Here is a 21,014-nt window from a genome sequence, read left to right on the forward strand (position 1 = left end):
AAACATAGTTTTTAATTTTGATAATTCCAGTTTATCTGTTTTTATCTTTGTTGCCTCTGCTTTTAGTTTCATATCCAATGAATCATTACCAAATCCAACATCGTGAAGCTTTTCCTCTATGTTTTCTTTAAAGAGTTTTATAGATTTAAGTCTTATGTCTGATCCATTTTGAATTACTTTTTGTAGTGGTGGAAGTAAGGTCCAACTTTATTCTTTTGTGGATATCCAGTTTTTCCAACACCATTTGTTGAAAAGACTGGCCATTCCACATTGAATGGTCTTGGTATCCTTGTCAAGAATCATTTGACCATATATGCATGGGTTTATTTCTGAGCTCTCTACTATATTCCATTGATCTATATGTCTTTCTCCCAGTTCCACACTGTTTGGATTACTGTAACTTTGTAATAGATTTGGAAATCAGGAAGTGTGAAACCTCCACCTTTGTTCTATTTTTTCAAGATTATTCTGGGCATTTGGGGGTCTCTTGAAATTCCATATGAATTTTCAGATGGATTTTTCTATTTCTTCAAAAACTGCCATTGTGATTTTGACTGCCTTGGGTAGTATGACATCTTAATAATACTAAGTCTTCCAATCCATGAACATGAAATGTCATTCCATTTTTTTTGTGTCTTTGGGTAGCATTTGTTTTGAACCAACAATCGGCGGCTTTTTATATATCATTCCAGATCTCATTTACCCCTAATCCCCTTTTGGGTGACTATTCAGAAATAAGAGCCAGAAAAAGTTAGCTTTTATGAGGACCAGGGATGTGTCTTTCTCATATTTCTATTATGCATAGAGGGTAGAAGAGAGATCACTTAATTTCCCAAGATTCCCTCTACTACTTCTTCCTGAGAAATATACAGCTCAATTTTAATAATTATGTACAGTCTGTTATAATGTGATAATTATGAAGATCTATATATTGGCATCCTTACTTTTGCTCATGTCTTAAATGTCTACTGTAATTTATTTCTCTGGCCCTAATATATTTTTTTTCTACTGCATTGTATGCCTTGTAATAAGCTGCCTTAAATATGTTGTAAATTGAAATGTGTCTATAAAATAATATTTTTAAGTGAAAGATATGTTTTACCATCACCATATTACAGATGAGGAAAATGAAGTTAAGAATGGATAAATAACTTCAACAGATCATACAGTTCATAAGTGGCAGAGCTAGGGTTCAAATCTAGATCTCTTCAGTTGCAATGCCCAAGCTTCCATTTCTACTGTAAGTCAATAAGATTGGGTCCCTGCATAGCTCAGAATCTCATTAGGGGTGAAGAATTTGATGGATAAATATGGCCATAAATAACTCTCATACCAGCCGGGAATATGAATGGCAATAGGGAAGTTTGAGGGATAAAAATTGGAGGGGGTGGAGGATTCTTGGAATAGATGGGATTCCAGATTGAATGATCTGAATATATCATGTGTGAATTCATGAAGCAAGAACTTTTAAAAGAGGGTTTTAGAAATTGTCTCATCTCTGGGTTAAGAAATAAGAGGCACTGTATATTAGGTTCTTGTTGTATGCCATTCTAATCCTTATGAGGTAGACATACACCAATGTCTGCTCAGAAGCCCTTTCTTTGGAGGAACCACTCCTCCTCATTCCAGGGGGTTCAGTAAAAGACGACCTCCCTCCTCCCCCATCCTGGTCACAATAATCCCCCCCTTGCCACAGTGAGGGACAAGCTATGCCCAAGGTAGGCCAAATAAAGCCTTTTCAGGACCTCTGGAGAAAGGTACTCTCTTCCTTTAATATCTTGAAGTATAAGGATGATGTAAGCTGAAGTCACTTGTGACTGTTTTTGCTGACACCGTGGAAATAGGAAAGAATTGAATTAACCTACAGAGAGTATAAGAAGAGCAGAGAAAGAACCCTGCTGACATTGAGAATCTCTATCCAGCCAGACCAAATGCTAGATACTCCTTTAACTATTTAGTTGAGAGAACCAATAAATTCCCTTTTCTACTTAAGCTGATTTAAACTGAAGAGTGTCCATTTAAAGCCAAAAGAGAACTGACAGGATGGGATGGAGTAAGAGTATGGACTTCTGCTTGAATCCTTACTCCATCACTTACTAGATGGGTACCCTTGTGCAAATTCCCTAATTCTTTGCTCCTCAGTTTCCCTTTTCATTCATGGATTCATAGGATTCTTGTGAGAAATGGATGAGAAATTGCATGTAAATATGCTAGATCAGAGCTTGGCATAAGTGATCATCCTAAGCATGTAAATGCTTATAATTATACAACAACTTTGTGAAGGGTAGGGATTATTGTTTCTACTTTATGGATGAGGAAAATGAGGCTCATTAGAGTTTAAAAAAGTAATGGATGCCCCACAATTAATATGTCAGATTCTGGAGGAAAGCTTCCATGGGGCACCCAGCCGATTGGGTGATCCTGTTCTGCTCATGGAACTACAATTGGTGACAGCAGAGGGAAGGGCAGAGGAGCCCACCACATCGCTCAGCTGTCTTCCACTTGCTGAGCAATGTGTAGAATCCTATCCCCATTTTCCTCACAGAAGAGGCCCCATCATACCTACCAGGCTACAGGGAGAGAGTGAAACAGCTGTGGAGAAGGTAGGATGCCAGGCTGTATTTGTTCAGGTGAATACAATAGCATCAAACTAGTGTGGAGCTCAAATATTGAATCATAATTCTTCAGGCATCTTTGTATTTAAATCATAGCCCTGTCAAGCTCACATTTGATATGCACTAATTAATGTTCCCCATGAATTGCACCACATACTCTGGGGTGTGTGTGTGTGTGTGTGTGTGTGTGTGTGTGTGTGTGTGTGTGTGTGTGTGTGTGTGTAGAGCCGGAAAGAGATTCCTATAAATCAGAGTGATCAGAAATAAGCATCTGTCAGTGTCAAATTCAATAGTTGGCTCTTTGTGGCTGATGGGTGCCTCCTGGATGAGAGGGGTGGATACTACTTATTAGACAAACATGAATCATTTATGAGGATATCACCCAGAGCAAATGAAGCTAATATTTTTTTATCATCCCTCAAAACTGGGATCTCACACTGGGTTGAAGAGACAAAGACAAACCCAATGTGGAATTTCATATTCCAATTCTAGTAATTCTGATCCTATGCCTTTCCTTACCATTCAAAATGGCAGGGGCATACCTGGCAATATGTGGATGGGATTTGGCTGAAAGGAGGTGGATATTTCAAGTGAAATATTCATAGATTCCACTGTAAAGAAAACAGTTTTAATATCCCTTTGTGGAACATGGAAAAATGGTTTTGATTAGAGGAGTCAATAAAAGTGGACAAGCAGTAGACACGCTTATAATTATACCTATGGGTGAAATGTACAATGCAATGCCAGTGAAAGTAGAATTAAAACCACTTGCAAGATTACTCTCCCCAGAAGAGAAGGAATTGGTGAAAGTTTGACTACCTGGAGGAGAGAGCAGGGCAGTGGGGAAGACTGAGATATTTAAGCTGAGAGGCTCTTCTTACATTCACACCTGGAGAAAGGGAGAACCTCAGCTTTGTAGTTAGACCAATTCAGGTTTGAGTCTGAGTTCTGTAGTTTCACCTTAAGTGATCCCGAATAAGCCATGCCATCTCTTTGATCCTTAGTTTCCTTGTTTATTGAATGGGGGAATATGTCATCCCTACAGAGTTCATGTTAGCATTATGTGATATATTCTACGTGCAAAGAACCTTTTGCTAACTCTACTCACTTCTAACTTTCTGTTCCTCTATCACTCTCTCCTTCAAGTTCCCAACCCATTCTACATTCTACTTTTTGCCTCCATCACAAAATTCATTTGAAATTTTTATGAGTTATGCTGCAAGGTATATAATACCTTAGGGCTGCCATGTTTAAATTAAAACCTTTCCTCTAGGACTGTGCAAATCACAGCAAAGAAAATACAGATGACAGTAGGTTTATCAATTATGAAAGATATAGCTTGCTGACCATCAGAATGCATGCTCCCCCTTTCAGAGAAGTAGAATAGAATGGCCACTGGGAAATAGCCACCAAGCCAGGTAGCTCTTATATTTGACAGCACCCACTGCATTTAGAAAGTGTCATGTGATTAGTTCTCATCAATGGAATGTGAGAAGAAATGTAATTCCAATTCCAAGAGAATCAACAAGAAGATATGGTTTCTTCTTCTAATGGCTTGATGTAAACAAGCTTGGTTGTCCTTGGAAGCTAGGTGTTGAAGATAGAGGTAACCTATATCCCTAACTCACCACTTGAAGGAAAACCACCCACTAATCAGGAAAACCAATTTAGAACTTGAATAAGAAATAAACTCCCGGCTTCCCTGGTGGCGCAGTGGTTGAGAGTCTGCCAGCCAATGCAGGGGACATGGGTTGGAGCCCTGGTCTGGGAAGATCCCACATGCTGCAGAGCAACTGGGCCCGTGAGCCACAATTGCTGAGCCTGCACGTCTGGAGTTTGTGCTCCGCAACAAGAGAGGCCGTGATAGTGGGAGGCCCATGCACCGTGATGAAGAGTGGCCCCCACTCACCGCAACTAGAGAAAGCCCTCACACAGAAACGAAGACCCAACACAGCCAAAAATAAATAAATAAAATTTATTTAAAAAAGAAACTCCCATCATATCTGAGCTATATACACTTTCAATTTCTTTGTTACAGCAGCTAGTGTTATACATCAAGATATTTCAAAATGACAGACTATATCTATTTACGGAAGTGAGGTGGTGAAAGCCAACACATCACTGACAGGATCTAATTACCCAGGAGTTCTGAATTGATTGGGGGTTAGCCTAGATGGCCTCTAAGGTCTCTTAATACCCTAAACTAATAACACCAATATCTTACATTTAATAAGTATGTGCTATGTTCCAGGCCCAAGGCTAAGCACTTTACATCAATTTTCTTCTTCAGGACTTACAACAACCCTGAGATATTCTCATTTAAAGATAAGAAGGTTGATGGCTGCTGGTGGAGATAAGAAACTTGTAAGGTCAGACAATCCACAAGTAGTGGATTTGCATCCAAACCTATCAGACTGCAGAGCCTGAATTCCTCACCACTGAACTACACTGCCTCCCCAAATCTGAGAGTCCATGATTTTAAGTGCACACCATACACCTCATGCCTTTGTTCCAGGAATTGCTCATAAGTTTAGTTATGGAAAATTAGTTGAAAGACCAGTCAATGGGTCAATTTGTATTGTAGCATTAGTCTATTTTTGGCTCTGTTTAAAAAGGAGAAATGAGGGAAGGGATGGGAACCAGCACTAACATAGTTTCTGCAATGTACCAAGTGCATTCACATGTTATCTCATGTAAACTTTTCCAAGATCAGTATTAATATCATCATTTTACAGACAAGGAAGCTAAAATTAGAGCTCTCCAAAATTTGTCCATATGGCAATTTATTCCTTTAATACATATTTATGGACTTTCTACTATGTTACCACAGGAAATCCCAAAGTGAACAAGGCAAACATAGGCCCTGACATATTAGAGCTAATGGTCCAGCAACTGCTACATGAGGTAGCAAGCAACCTGTCACAGAGAGTGATTCAGAAAAATCTGGATGCCTACATACCAGGGAAATTGTGAAGGAAGTCCTGGCATTGGGTAGAGATTGCGTTGGGTGATTTCTGGGGTCCCTTTCTGCACTGAGAGTCAAGTTGTACAGTATCTAGTTGATTGGAAAGGATCACCAGAAATGATCAGCAAGGAGAGAAAATAAATGCCAGGGAAAAGAGGCAAACAAAAGCAAAGACATTTTTCTCTCCAGAATCTGGCTTGTAGCAATTGTTCAACAAATATTATCTATCATCATTACTACTAAAACAAGTTTTGCATCCCATAAACAACTTCACATACTTTTTATCCACTGAGTGTTTACAGCTCCCAATAAGGGAAAGGAATCATTGTTCATTAAATGGTTTCTGTTTTCCATATTATCTGATTCTGTATGCCATAATTTCACATTTTCTTGTGTGACTCTCAACAGTAATTTGACAAGATAGTACATCAGTAAGGATAGGTTAGGTGATGCTTCAGTAACAAGCTCACCCAAAATCTAGGTGGCTTAAAACAGCAAAGGTTTATTTCTTCTTCATGCTGCATGTCTAGCATAGGTTGGCTGGTGATTCTACTCAATGTTATGTTTGTTTTGACTCTGAGGCTCAGCGTGATAGGGTAGGACAGCCACTGTGAACACTGAGGTTGTTACGTCAGAGGGAAAAGAGAGTAATAGAGTGAAGCACATACTGGCTCCCACCTGGAAGTGACACACATCCCCTCCGTCCATATCTCATTGGATAAAGCAAGTCTGATGTCCTTGCCAAAGTCGAATTGGGATGAGGAAGTGTGATCTTAGCTGTGCCCAGAATGAGAGGATCAAATATTTGTTTACAGTCCTCATGACTGCTTTAGGAAGCTATTATTTATTATACCCAGTTTGCAGATGAGGAAACTGAGTTTGGGGAGGGGGCGGAAGGCTAAATAACTAGTTGGAGTTCTGAATACTAGTAAGCAGATTTGAATTTCATCAGCCTGATTCCAAATCCATGTTCCTAAACTCTCCGCCTGTACTCTGCGTCTCATTTTCCTGCCTTCACCAGGCACCACAGTTCTCTCTCTGTCTTCATCTTTCCCTTCTCTACTGGCTCCTTCTTCCAATAGGCATGCTTAAATACCTTTATATTTCAAATGGAAGAAAAACTTTCTTCCTCCACTTAATCTATACATCCAGCCACTGCCCTACCTCTCCATCCTCCCTCCCCACTACACTTCTTGAAAGTTATCTGCAAGTATCACTCACCTCCCAATCATCCCCTGCATTCTGGATTATGCCCATATCGCCTCACTGAAACAACTCCTTGTTGACCTTCACACTTTAAATCCAATGCTCTTTTTTCAATTCTTACTTCAAGCTTGATCCCTCAACAACATGTGGCACAGATGACCACTCCCTCATCCATAAACCTCCCTTGCCTTTGGTTCACAAGGTCAGTCCTCTCCTTCTACATCTCCAGCCACTCCTCAGTGACATTTTCAGGCTCTTCCTCTTTTCCTATCTCTTAACTGATGATGTTCTAGAAGGATGAGTTTTAGACTCATTTCCATTCTCACTCTACCCACTCTCTGGAGAGTCCTATCACTCCCCATATCTTTAATTACCTCTACAGACTGACAACTGCTACAGTGATCGCTTAAGCCCAGACCTAACTCTGGAGCTACGGGTAGGTAGACCCAATAGACCACTTAGACATCATTGCTCAAATGTTCATAGGGGTCTCAAACTCAGTATTTTGGGAAAAGCTATGAGTCCATGGATGGGCCTGGTGAATTTCATCTGGGAGATTTCTAGGGAATTGAACTTTTCTTCAGATTGGGTTTGAAAGCCCGTCGTCTGGGTTGCTGTTAGAGTGAGACAGATATTTTTTTTCCCATTCCTGTTTACTAAGAGGAGGGAGTTTCTCTTTGCATGCTCCTAGCCTTTATTTGCCCTTCCCTTGGAGAATTAAAGCAATTTTTCTGATTGTGAATTTAGGAACAATAACTAGGCACGCTTAGCTCAGATCCATCTTCCTTCTCTCTCAGGAGAGAGTTTGTTTGCAGAGAGCATTGATTCCCCTCTGCTCACTCATTCCTTAGGTCTTACCTGGGTAGACATCCCACATAAGACAGTTCAGCTGTGCCTTGGACTGGGTGGGCATGTCTTCCCGGTTTTGGGGTTAAATATTTGCAAGCCACATAGGCTAAGACACTTAAAGCCATGTCCTCCAAATTGGCCTCTAGCAGTAATACAGTTGACACTTTGGTCTCCATAATTACAATTATTTATTTCTCAACTTGTTTAAAACCTAGTCAAGGAAACAGTACTACTTTGGGGCAGTTCAAAGGATGTACTCAAAGACATAGGACTTGAGTTTCAGCTCCTACTTTGTTGTTTCTTAGCTTTGTGAATTTGGTCAAAACTTTATTTCTGATATGGGATTACAAATATTCAAAATTCTCTATCTTATTTCCCTCATAAGCCTGAGAAAAATATCAAGTACTGCATACATTGCAATTTTGCACTGTTTTATTATTTATGTAGCAACATTTATTGAACACCTCGACCCCAGGTTTGGGGAATACAGAGATAAAAGAAACTGTCCCTGCCCTCAGGGTCTTATAGACCCCCCAGGAAGTCAGAGGAGAAAAGGGATAATGACAATACTGTGTCATCACAGATCAGGGAACACAGATTAGGGTGTGGGGTGAGCCTCAAGGAAATCTTAGAGAAGATGATGCCTGAACTAATTCTTGAAAGGTCAGTGGGAGTTAGAGGGGGAGAACGCAGGGAAGGATATGAAGGACTAGGAAAAGAGCATACACAAAAGTACAAGACCTGAGACAGAAGGCTCTTTCGAGGATCTGCAGGGGTTTGGTTTGGCTGGATTGAGGGTGCTGTCTGGAGAGTGGCCAGAAATGGGGTTGGGGAGGTAGACAGCAGCCACAGCTCACCAACGGCCCATTACACGAGGCTTATGATATAAGAGGCAAATAGCTGTAACACATAATCCAAAGGGATGGGTGCACACAGGAGGGGCTGGGAGAGTCCAGAGAGGAAGAGGTTACAGATAGCTCAGGCTTCACAGGACTCTATAAAGAGGAGGTGGCTTCTGAACTGAGCCCTAAACGATGCATAGGATATTACCAAACCTGAGCACAGGGAGGAAGGCAAAAGAAAGGCAGAATGTTCCAAACTTCCAAGCATCTCTTGGAGAATTCGGATTAAGGAGCTTCCCATGAAATCCTGCCCTCTCTCCCAACCCATCAAATCACAAGTGGGTATATGCACACACACTGCTCTGTCTCTGGATCCTTTGTCTCTGTTCTAGTTTGTTTAAGCTTTTTGCAGTTTTATGTTGTTCCTCTTCAAGGAAAGAGAAAAGGAGAAGAAAACTAGTACTTTTGATTGCCTACTGGGAGCTAATTATATCACCTCATTTAATTTCACAATCCTGTAAGGTCAGCGTTATTATCGTCCCATTTAACAATAGAGGGAAACCATAGCTCAGAGAAGTTAAGCAATTTATTCAAGGACACACAGTGAGCTCGTTCTTTCAGTAATTACCTATTGAGTGTTAGGGGCAGAACCAGGTTTTTTTTTTAATTCTCTCATTTTAAATTTTTTATTTATTATTATTTTTTTATTTGGCCATGCTCTGCAGCTTTTGGGATCTTAGTTCCCTGACCAGGGGTTGAACCTGGGTCCCCTGCAGTGGAAGCACGGAGTGCTAACCACTGGACTGCCAGAGAATTCCCCAGAACCAGGAATTGAACCTAGGGCACTTTAATTTCAAAGGCCTTATCCTGTTAACACAGGACACTGCTGCTTCTCTAAAGGGTCAGATCACCAAGGGCATAATCCTTCTCATAGGACCCTCCAACACCTACCAACCTGCATTAATCCCTGGCCCTATAAGGGTACCAAACGGGATAGTCAAGTAATGTCATCAGTGTTGACAGTGTTTGAGGGCTGGGCTCCTCATCTACCTACCAAATCTTCCTCTCTACCGAGCGGCCAGTCCCCCTTCAATACCTAATGTTTTCCCCATGTCCAGTGTTGCCAAGTCATTAAACCATCACCCACGGAACTGCCAGGAGCCTCAGACCCCATCCGGTCCAATACCCTGTGTTTATAAAGAAGAAGCTGAGCCCAGAGAGGGCAAGTGCCTGGTCCAAAGCCACACAGTGATTGAGTAGCAGAGCCGGCAGCGGAGCCCTCATTTAGTCAAGAGCCTTGGAAACCACAGACTGTTCATTTTGCCGAGAAGCCCCCAGCTAGACCTGTAAAATATCTCGGTCAGTTAGTTTAAAGGATTTTCTTTTTCACTCCTTTCACTGACTGAACTTCTGAAACAGATTGGGCTCAACAACTGAGCAGTAGGGAGGCAAAGTAAACAGAACGGGTCCTCCGTGCCCCCGGCATGTCTGCTGTCGGCAGCGACTCATCGCTGCCTGTAAGGCTGACAGACAGCCGCTCCCGCACGGGATTCTCAGTCTCCTTCTGGGGTGTGAAGAGACCCGCATGGCAACGCCAGGACAGGGGAGCGCCCAGGGGCCCGTGATGGGGAAGCCCCGCGTTATCTTTGTGTGTTCCTGTGGGGGGGGGGTCCAGGGTTGGAGGGGATAGGGTTGGGAGTGGGCAGTGGGTGGGGGACAGGGGTATGGAGGTCGGGGTTATACGGGTCGGGGCGTGTAAAGGGGTGGAGCCTCCTTAATGACAGCAGCACACACTTAAAATCCAAATCAGAGCATCTTTCCGGGGCCTCATTGGACTAAGTGCCCCATTGGATGCTTGGAGTCTTGCAGAAGCCAAGTGATCAAGAGGAGGGGGGCCCAGGACCTATTACGTCAGAGAAGCCGAGTTCCAGTTCTAGCTCTCGCACTTACTTTACCTGTTTAAACCTCACATCCTAAACTGTAACCTCAAAGATGTCACTTCAGCTCTCGGAGATTTAAGTTGTCCCAACTATTCGATTGGATGGCTAATGTCTATTTTGTAGGGTTGTTTAAGGAATCAATTAGAAACTAGCGGTGGCTCCAAGTGGAATCTGTTTTACAGAAGTATTCCGTTTGTATAAAAATCCATTTACTTGGATTTTAATGCCTCTGGGGGATGGGCAGGTGTGCACCCTAAAGTTGATTTTCTGCCTATCCCTAGTACACAGCATAAGTAATGGGCCCTCCCTTAGCACCTGCAGTGTCCTTGTGCACTTGGAAAACAAGTAGCTCTTGGTAGGCCGAAGTGTCTTCCAGTGAAAGAAAAGTTGTTCCTACCTGCAGCTAGACTTTGCTCTGTCCCCCAGTGCATGGTTTGGGGAGCACAGGGCAGGCTGCATTTCAGCCCATCCTCACCCTCTCATTGGGGCCCTTTGCAGGTGTGTGAGCTGCCCAGCCACGTACAGACACCCCGTGCAAACACACTCCCTCCCTCTAAGCAATCAACTGCTTCCCTCGAGCTTACTAATGCAGCCCTTCAAGGCACTTGAGTTTGAGTTCTTCGAGTACACTGAGCACAGAGCCTATGACACACAGTCGGGTCTGAACAAAGACCTTCAAGGAGAAGAAGGGAGGATTTAATGAGGCAACCCATGTGACAATGCCCAGTGCATAATTCAGTGAGTGCCTATTGCATGAATGAATGAGCTCTCAGTCCAGTTGTGAAAACAAGACATAAATCCCCACGTGAAATGTTTAATAACAAGAAGTGTTCAAATTATAGGTCAATACAACTCAAGAGATGGCGCAAGTCCGCGTATGAGTGTCAAATTAATTGCCAGGCAGTAATTTTTATAGGAGTTCAGAAGTTGGAGAAGATCACTTTGGTGGACTCAGGGTCAGAAAGGCTGGATGGGTGCTTGTTCATGAACTTACACAGCATGTTTATTCATTCATCAGATGTTTCCCAGGCCCATATTCGTGCCAGCTCAGTCACTGGACTCTGGGAATGCCAGGATGAACGACACAAAGCCCATGGCCTCAGGGAACTCGCAGGCTGGTAGGGGGACCACAGTTAGGCAAACAGACAATATAAATATGATGCTAAACTAACACTGTGGAGAGAAGGGGGAGGGTTCAAGGAACTAGTGCACACAGTAGGTGTGTCATAAACTACGGCATTACGATGCATGCCTCTGATTACCATCGGAGCACATTTCTTTTTTTTTTCTTTTTTGAATTTTGTTTTATTTATTTTTTATACATCAGGTTATTATTAGTTATATTATTATTAGTTATATTTTAGTTATATTAGTTATAGTTATAATTATTATATTATAATATAATATATTATAATATAATGTTATCTAATATATATTATTATATATTAGTAATAATTATTATTAGTTATATTATCAGGTTATTATTAGTTATCTATTTTATACATATTAGTGTATACACATCAATCCCAGTCTCCCAATTCATCCCACCACCACCACCTCCCCCGGCACTTTCCCCCTTGGTGTCCCTACATTTGTTCTCTACATCTGTGTCTCTAGTTTTGCCCTGCAAACTGGTTCATCTGTACCATTTTTCTAGGTTTCACATATGTGCATTAATATATGATATTTGTTTTTCTCTTTCTGACTTAACTTCACTCTGTATGACAGTGTCTAGATCCATCTATGTCTCTACAAATGACCCAATTTCGTTCCTCTTTATGGCTGAGTAATATTCCATTGTTTATATGTACCACATCTTCTTTATCCATTCGTCTGTTGATGGGCATTTAGGTTGCTTCCACGACCTGGCTATTGTAAATAGTGCTGCAATGAACATTGGGGTGCATGTGTCTTTTTGAATTATGGTTTTCTCTGGGATTATATGCCCAGTAGTGGGATTGCTGGGTCATGTGGTAATTCTATTTTTAGTTTTTTAAGGAACCTCCATACTGTTCTCCATAGTGGCTGTATCAATTTACATTCCCACCAACAGTGCGAGAGGGTTCCCTTTTCTCCACACCCTCTCCGGCATTTGTTGTTTGTAGATTTTCTGATGATGGCCATTCTGACTGGTGTGAGATGATGTCTCACTGTAGTTTTGATTTGCATTTCTCTAATAATTAGTGATGTTGAGCAGCTCCTCATGTGCTTCTTGGCCATCTGTATGTCTTCTTTGGAGAAATGTCTATTTAGGTCTTCTGCCCATTTTGGGATTGGGTTGTTTGTTTTTTTAATATTGAGCTGCATGAGCTGTTTATATATTTTGGAGATTAATCCTTTGTCCGTTGATTCATTTGCAAATATTTTCTCCCATTATGAGGGTTGTCTTTTCGTCCTGTCTGTAGTTTCATTTTGGAGCACATTTCTGAATGAATCTCCACCAGTCCACATCTATTAAGTCTCTAAAGCTCCCACCTTTTCTCCTCCCCATCTTGCTCCCTCTTTCCTTAAACCTGCCAGCAGCCTTCAAGGGCACTGCACTGTCTACTTGCTGGACGCTTGGAGAGCGAGGGGATGACTGGAAAGGGGCAGCTTGCAGCTGCAAGGGAGGCCCACGCTGTTTTGGAGCTCCATGGAGCCTTTCCTGCCAAGTCCATCCTCACTGTGGCCACTCTGATCGCCCTGGCAACCGTGCACCCATAGATCCTTTGGCAACACTGCCAGTGATAGTGAGGAATGTTCTCTTAAACCGCCACTGAAGAGGGAGAAAAATACCCCTTCTCAAAAAGGTAGCACATGGCTCTCAGTCCCCTCTTTCCCTCAGAGAAAGGTGGAGCTGGAAGGGACACCCTCATTGCATAGACCCCAGAGTTGAGCTCTGTGACTGGAGGCCCTGGGGGACCAGCCGTGAGGGAGGGGAAACAGCACAGTCAGTAGGGCCAGGATGTCCCAGAATCAAATCCTGGCCACATTACCTCGGAACACGGCAGCTTAGACACGTTAGCTCAATCTCTTTGGGGCTCAGTTTCCCTCTTTGCAAAATGGACATAATAATTCCTGCCTACCAGGCTTATGGTGAGAACTAATTGCAAGTGTGATAGGCATTTGATGAACATTACTTGAGCGCAAAACAGAGGCCCAGAGATTAGCAGATGCAAACTATTATATATAGGATGGATAAACAACAAGGTCCTACTGTATAGCACAGGGAACTATATTCAATATCCTGGGATAAATCAAAATGGAAAAGAATATGAAAAAGAACATATATATGTATAATTGAATCAGTTCGCTGTTCAGTAGAAATTAACACAACATTGTAAATCAAATCAACTGTACTTCAATAAAATAAATTTTAAAAAAACCAAAACAACCCAGAGGCCCAGATACTTTCTAAGATCACTGAGCTAGTTACCGGCCAAAACTGAATGAGAGCCACCCTTGTCTTTTTTTTTTTTTTTAACATCTTTATTGGAATATAATTGCTTTACAATAGTGCGTTAGTTTCTGCTTTATAACAAAGTGAATCAGCTGTACATATACATATATCCCCACATCCCCTCCCTCTTGCGTCTCCCTATCCCACCCCTCTAGGTGGTCACAAAGCACCGAGCTGATCTCCCTGTGCTATGCGGCTGCTTCCCACTAGCTATCTATTTTACATTTGGTAGTGTATATATGTCAATGCTACTGTCTCACTTCGTCCCAGCTTACCCTTCCCCCCCTCCCCATGTCCTCAAGTCCATTCTCTATGTCGACGTCTTTTATCCTGTCCTGCCCCTAGGTTCTTCAGAACCATTTTGTTTTTAATTTTAGATTCCATATATATGTGTTAGCATACGGTATTTGTCTTTCTCTTTCTGACTTACTTCACTCTGTATGACAGACTCTAGGTCCATCCACCTCACTACAAATAGCTCAATTTCATTTCTTTTTAGGGCTGAGTAATATTCCATTGCATATATGTGCCATATCTTCTTTATCCATTCATCTGTCGATGGACACTTAGGTTGCTTCTGTGTCCTGGCTATTGTAAATAGTGCTGCAATGAACATTGTGGCACATGACTCTTTTTGAATTACGGTTTTCTCAGGGTATATGCCCAATAGTGGGATTGCTGGGTCATATGGTAGTTCAATGTTTAGTTTTTTAAGGAACCTCCATACTGTTGGCAATCTTCCCCTCCCCCCTCCCTCCAGCCCTTCCTTTTGTGGAGTATTCATTTGCCTGCCAGTGCTTGCTGTGGGTTGTGAAGAAGACAAGTCTGAGAGAGTGTGGATGGCCCAAGGCAGACTTTGCATGAAGTTCACAATGGCAGCTTATCACAGGTGTGTCAATACCACTAGGCCAATGTGAGCTAGATGCTGTTCTCCAGCAGGATTGGAAATGGAGTATTCTAAGGAATATTTAGCACACGATATTAAGCAGCAACCCTACCAAGGGATTGTCCAGATTATGGACAATGATAATCCTGCCAAACTGGGTCTTGGTTACAAGGCAGGGTCAGCAAATATGTAGCAAATACAGGCACCATCCAGTCCACTCATGGCTTCCATCAGTAATCAATCCCACCTTTCTTTTCTATTGATCTCTGATAGGGACTCGGAATCCTTCCATCTCCTGTCAATTGACTGGTGTTGTCATTCACTCAGTAAACATTAACCAAGTGCCTAAAATGTGCTATCTACTGAGGAATACATCAGACATTGACTTAGAGCTTTATCATTCTAGATGCAACCCGCTAGCCATCTCAGGTTTCTAATGCTGCTGTGTTCCAAGCTTGGAATCCGTGTGGGATCACAGAAAGGGCTAAGCCTTCGGGGAAGCCAGTGTCTGAATTTGGCTCTGTCGTCACAGTGGATGCCTGTCAATTTTGTCTCCCTGGTACTCCTTCCCTTATCTGGTAACAGGATCTTCTTGATGTAGGGGGACTTCCTCTCCCACACTCCATGGCATTTGGCTACAGGATTGGGTCTGTGTCAGGCTTGGCCAATCATGGTATCTCTTCACCCTGGGCCAGAGTAGAGGTTAGCTAAGCATGTGAGCCAATCTGGGACAGGGAGAACTTTTATTTATTTTTTTGTAATATGGTAGGATTCATATGTTTCGTAGTGGGAGAGAGAATCTCTCTTTCTTGAGATGATAAAAGTGTAGAGCTCTCAATGGTCATGCCCCCATCCTGAGCTCTCCATACAGGAGAAAAGCTTTCTGCAGGGGAGAGGATGCTGGAAGGGCAAGAAACGGAGGAAAGCAAAAGAGGGAGAGGTGGTGAGGTGGGGAGGGAAGGAGGGAGAGAGTGGGAGAGACAGAGAGACAGAGGGGGAGAGAGATCACAGACATGATGACGTCATTGGAATCAATGAAAACTCTGGGCTGGCTTCACCCTAGACTGCCTAGTGACACCAGCCAATAAATTCCCTTTGCCTTAAGCTGGTGATCCTGACCTCTCAGACAGAGGTGAGTGGGGTAGAGGGAAGCAAGAGAGTAAGGAATGACCACATTTCTATAGACAGCGAGAGGGAAAAACAGCAAGGCTTCTGAAACAAGCCTCACTGTCTTTGCCTGTAATTACAACTACATTGTTCCAGCTTCATACTCTAATTGTCGTTCTACCAATAAGTGTTTAGCAGGGGACTGAATGTATATATCTTGTCTTATGTTTCCCTTTGAGCGTAGATCTGATGTGAGGGTGTTCAGGGTGGTCCTGCCTCCCCTGTGGTTGATAAGTCCCCCCAGGGCTTGGGATTTGTTGCTCCCCATTTTTCCCTCAGCCACTAACTGTAATATTCATACTTTTATCTTCATAGGGTGCCTTGTGCTTTGCAGAGTACTTTCATCTGCATTATCTCATTAGATTCACAGAGCATCTGTGAAGAAGGCAAGGCTGAGATTACTATTCCTGCCTGTCAGATTGCAAAACAGAGGCTCAGGGCCTGGGATCTTGGCACCGAAAGAGAAAGACACGGGCAAGGCTCATGCAGTGATCTCATAGGGAATGGATGAGACAGAGGTGGAAGTGTCCCTGGATTTGGAGCCCCAAGGCCCAGGCTTGAGTCCTGGCTCTTTTACCTACTAGCTGTCTGACTTGGAGCAAATCACTCAATCCCTCCCAGTCTCGGTTTCCCCTTCTGTCAGATATAGGGATGGCATTTCCTTCAAGAATTCTTGTGACTATCACAGGAAGTGATACGGAATAAAGGGTATTGTGAGCCAGAAGGTGCCGCTCAGCTGTTCGGGATTGCTTTTTCAGAGTGGAGGGCAGTGGTGTTCCAGGTCCAGCTGGATAGGCTCACGAGAGCTATGTACATACCTCCTCCCAACTCCACACTCAGTGACATCATGTTGGTAACTTGAAATCAGCCATGGTGAGGATATTTACACCAAGGAAATTGACAAGTACCACAATATTTCCCTCCCTGCCAAGAGTCAGTTGCTATCTGGCACACCAATGGTGGTGGGGTTGGAAGGGGAGGAGAAGAAAAGGATACTGTGTAAGTTTCACCCTTAGAGCATCTCCTTCAGTCCTCACACACATGCAGACCCTATTTTACAGATGAGGTAATCAAAACTTAAAGAAGGTTGATAACTTGCTCAAAAACACACTATAAATGACAGAGCAGGGACTCAAAGTCAGGTCTCACGTTCTCTCTGATAACTGTGCAGCAACCCAGAGATGCATCCAGTAATGCTCGCTCTTTCCTTGATTTCAACCCAGCAATAGTGAGATATTAAGTCGGCTTCTAGGGCCACTTAACATGGAAGATCCCTGCTTGGACTTCCGTATCCTAGTTTCTAAATAAAAGTGGCTTGGAGAAAAATGGGGATGAGTGCAGGGCATTGAGCTGGGTACATACAGCTGGTACAAGCTGGTACAAGGGAATGAGTTGACTGTCTTTGAGACCCACAGGTCTGGGTTTCAGTTGGATACATGTTTCAGGGTCTCAGAAGTTAGGCAATACCATTAGATTGGGGCCACTTGAAGCATCAGGCGTGGAGAGGCAGAAGGTCAAGTGCACCTGAGCCCAGGTGCCAGCTCTGCTACTTTACTTAGCAGGGGGTGAAGCTGCCTCACCTGTCAGAGGGGGACAATGGTCCTACATACCTGTTTCACCTGATTGGGTTTTGTGGTATCAGTGGGGGGAAGGATTCTGAAGGCCTCTGATATCTGTTATACTGCACAGATGTAAGGGAATGATCATGTGTCTCAGCTAAGAACCTTTCCTCCTGTTGCTAAGATAAAGGACTGTCTGTTTTCCTTTCCTTCCATCTCTGGCTCTCCCCCGCCCCGCAGCCCTTTTTTCCCCTTCTATTTTTATACCTCGAGTGTTCATATGATGATGTCCTGAATGCTTCAAACTAGATGGGGATGGCAGACAGGAAAAAATAAATTAAAAGGACCTAAACAAAATGAAAATCTGTTTCTTGCTTGAGAAGATGACAGATGGGTACAGAGGCCAGCGTTACCATGCAAGCCTTTCCCTAGGTGCTGGGATGAAATCTGCTTGGAGCTAACAGGTTCCCTTGGCAGGCCCTGGACAGGACAGTTCCTGGAGAGGGAGGATCAACCTTTCCTTTTCCTAGATGGGGACAGAGGTACAGTAGGAGCACTCTGGAGGAGCATGGGGACTTGAAGTGGCAGGTACAGTCAAGATGAAATGAATGGTTATTTAGTAGCTTAGGTGCCTTCACCGTCTCATTTAATCCTTGCAATAATTTTATGAGGATATATATTATTATTTACATTTGCCAGTTAAGGAAAAGGATCCTCAGACAATGGTGGCAGAAGTCCACACCCAGGCTCCTGCAGTTCCTGGCAAGTGGCCTCTCTCCTTTGCAGACCTAGTGGAAGGTGGGTGGGTGTGGGGGGATCACTGAGGTTGTGCTGGCCGGGGAATAGAAAGGGACTTTTATTCAGCACTACAGGAGCCTCTGATTGTTTCCCCTCCTTCTAAGCCCCCTTCAGTCCATTCTCTGCGCGGGAGCTTTTACAAATGCAGATCACACTGTTTCCTATCCCCTAACAATCACAGCTCTGCTAACTCCAAACAAATTGCCTACTGACATCCTCCCATAAGACCAGCCTCTCTCTCTGACCTCCCTGTCTCATACCACTAATCACCATCCTTGCTACATTTCAGCCACAGTTGGTTTCCTTCTGCTCCCCAAACACATTTAACTCATTCCTGCCTCAGGGCCTTTGCACTTGCTGTTCCCTCCGCCTTTAATGCTTCTTGGTCTCAGGTCAGTTGTCATCTTCTCAGAGAATCCTTTTCCAGCCCCCAGCCTGATGTCCTACCCCAGTTGTTTCCTATCACATGTCACCATCTGTTTAAATTGTTGTCATAGCAGTTATTATTATCTGCCAGTTTCTTGCTAATTTACTTGTTTATTTTCTGTATCCTCATACTAGACAGCAAATTCCAGAGAGTAAGGATTACTTTATTTTTTGAAAGTCTTACCCTACTCCATAAAATGGAGATGGGTACAGTTAGCATACAGTAAATTTTTAGTGAATGAATGGTTATTGATGTATTATTATCCCAGGAAGGGCAGACCTGCACTGAATAGGGAAAAGTCCTCTCATTTGCTATCACTTAACCTTTGTCAAGGTCTGTGTTTATCTCATTTGGTTCTCACAATAATGCTACGAGACAGATAATCTGGTTCCCATTTTGCAGATGAAGAAATGGAGCCTCCATCATTCATCTGCCAATTTTCTTAGGGTCACACAACTGCAACTGGAACCCTTGTCTGCCTGTTCCTGTGCCCACAAACTGGATGGCGGGGGGAGCACAGAAATGCGTCTCTGGGGATTCTGCACGTGCAAGAGAGTGTGTGTCTGCTGCTGCAAAGCCTTGTGTGTGAAGACTCCAGTGAGGATGAGGCAGTGTAAAAGCATGTGCGGGCCAAGACTCCGGCGGCAGCTCAGAGAGGACTTCCTCCGATAAATCCTCGATACTTGGCCTGAAGTCCAGACTTCTCTGGAGAGCAGACAGTCCCAGAAGGTGAGCACTGCGGAATGGCTGCAAGTTTTAGGCCTCGCTGTGATCGGAGCCGGGAGGGAACCTATCAGCGGCTACTGAGGTCCTTCTTCCCTCCAGAGGTGCTCACGTCCTGTCGGATCTGGCTTCGCCACTGCTGCGGGGTCCTGCATTCTGCGCTAGGTGGCGAAATGCTGTGGGGCTCCCCTATTCGGGGGAATGCGGTAGTGATGTATAAGGTATGAAAGATGTGGCCTGCAGAGAGCCGGCAGAATCTCCACTGCCGCCGCTGCCGCTGCCGCCGCTGCCACCGCCGCTACTGCTGCCGGCAGAGCTGCTGGGAGTGAGCATCCCCGTCCAGGATACCCACCTTCGCGGCATTTCCTGCGCGCCCTGGCCCCAAACGGACCTGCCAGCCCCAGGGAACAAAAGCGGAGACCCCTCGCCCTCTCCTGCTGCATCCGGAGGGTGAGTCAAGAGGGCTAAGAGGAGAGTGTGGTCCACGGCGGCGGGCGGGGAAGGTGAGAGAAGGTGTTGCGCTCGCCCGCTCGGACGGGGGAGGCTCGGGGTGGGCGGGGCGGGGTAGCACGCCGTCCGGTCCCGCGAGGTGGTGATCTGAAACGCAGCGCCCGCACCGCCAGCCAGCCCAGCGCAGGGCGGGCGCCGAGCTCCCGCAGCCGTGAGGGAGCCCCATGGGTGGGAATCGGAAGCAGCAGGGAAAAGTCCGGAGCCGAAGCCCGGCAGCGGCGGCTGCGGAGGGGCGGCCCAGGGCACTTCGTGGCGCGGGACTGGCTGCGAGGCGGCCGGCGTTGGCTGCAGCGTGCGCAAAGTTTCGGGCGGCGCGCGACGGCTGGGAGAGGGCCCCGCGTGGCGCAAGTTGCGGCCGCAGCCAGAGGGCGAACCCCGGGGGGGCCTCCACGCGGACTCCCCGACATTGAGACTAGCGGCTTTGGCTCCCCCCGATGCCAGCCGTGGCTGGGTTGGCGCTCAGCCATTTAACCCTTCCCGGCCCGGGGAAAACAACTTCATTCTCGTCGGAGGCGGCTGCACTCAGGCTGGCTGGGTGGCGTCGAGGCTCCCAGCTCGGTCCTTCTAAGGTTTTGCGAGTTTCCCAGCACGTTTTGGGTTTTCTGTTCTTTTCTGGCTACCTCTGTGTCAAGAAACCAGGCAAACTGGCTGGGGCTGGCGGGGGTGGTGGTCGTGTCTTTCCCCCTCACTGTAATTTTACCCCATATACCATCCGGACGCATGTTTTCTCTCTCCCCACTCAGTTTGGCTCTTTGATGCTGCCTTGAAAAATGAGATGATTAATCAATTAGGTTAGTGGCCAATTAGGCATAACCTTGTAGGAAAATAATTATGCCCGGCTTTCCAGGCTTTCCCTGGTGATGAGGTGGGAATCCAGCCCAGGTGGATGGGCTGTTCCGAAAAGATAGGGCTGATCGGGGAATTTCTGGGAATTTAAGATGAAAAAGATTCAAATGTGTGGTGGCTGCGGGGGTTGCGCGTGTGTGTGTGTGTGTGTGTGTGTGTGTGTGTGACAGAGGGGGTGTGGGGAGAGAGAATCAGTTTTTGCCGAGCAAAGTAACCCCTGGCAGCGTACTGTGGGAGGACTT

The 21,014-nt window shown here is 44.6% G+C and overlaps 2 protein-coding genes across 13 annotated transcripts in view; both read left to right on the forward strand.

The window, feature by feature from the left end:
- Positions 1–19,114, forward strand: part of OMA1 (OMA1 zinc metallopeptidase) — a 295,542-nt gene extending 276,428 nt beyond the window's left edge. The window contains exon 10 of the mRNA XM_067006994.1: positions 19,096–19,114. Within this exon, the coding sequence (XP_066863095.1) occupies positions 19,096–19,099 (4 nt within the window). The 3' untranslated portion in view covers positions 19,100–19,114. The remainder of the gene's footprint in view (positions 1–19,095) is intronic.
- Positions 19,115–19,539: 425 nt separating this feature from the next.
- The window catches only part of DAB1 (DAB adaptor protein 1), a 1,205,719-nt gene continuing 1,204,244 nt past the window's right edge, over positions 19,540–21,014 (forward strand). For 6 of the 12 annotated variants that reach the window (XM_067006924.1, XM_067006931.1, XM_067006920.1 and 3 more), the window contains exon 1: positions 19,644–19,866. The gene's annotated coding sequence lies outside the window, so the exon portion shown is untranslated. Of the gene's footprint in view, positions 19,920–21,014 lie in introns of all 12 variants that reach the window. The other 6 variants (XM_067006946.1, XM_067006942.1, XM_067006941.1 and 3 more) reach the window with 5 other exon arrangements.

The sequence above is a fragment of the Kogia breviceps genome, chromosome 1, assembly GCF_026419965.1.
Source record: "Kogia breviceps isolate mKogBre1 chromosome 1, mKogBre1 haplotype 1, whole genome shotgun sequence".
Taxonomy (NCBI): Eukaryota; Metazoa; Chordata; class Mammalia; order Artiodactyla; family Physeteridae; genus Kogia; species Kogia breviceps.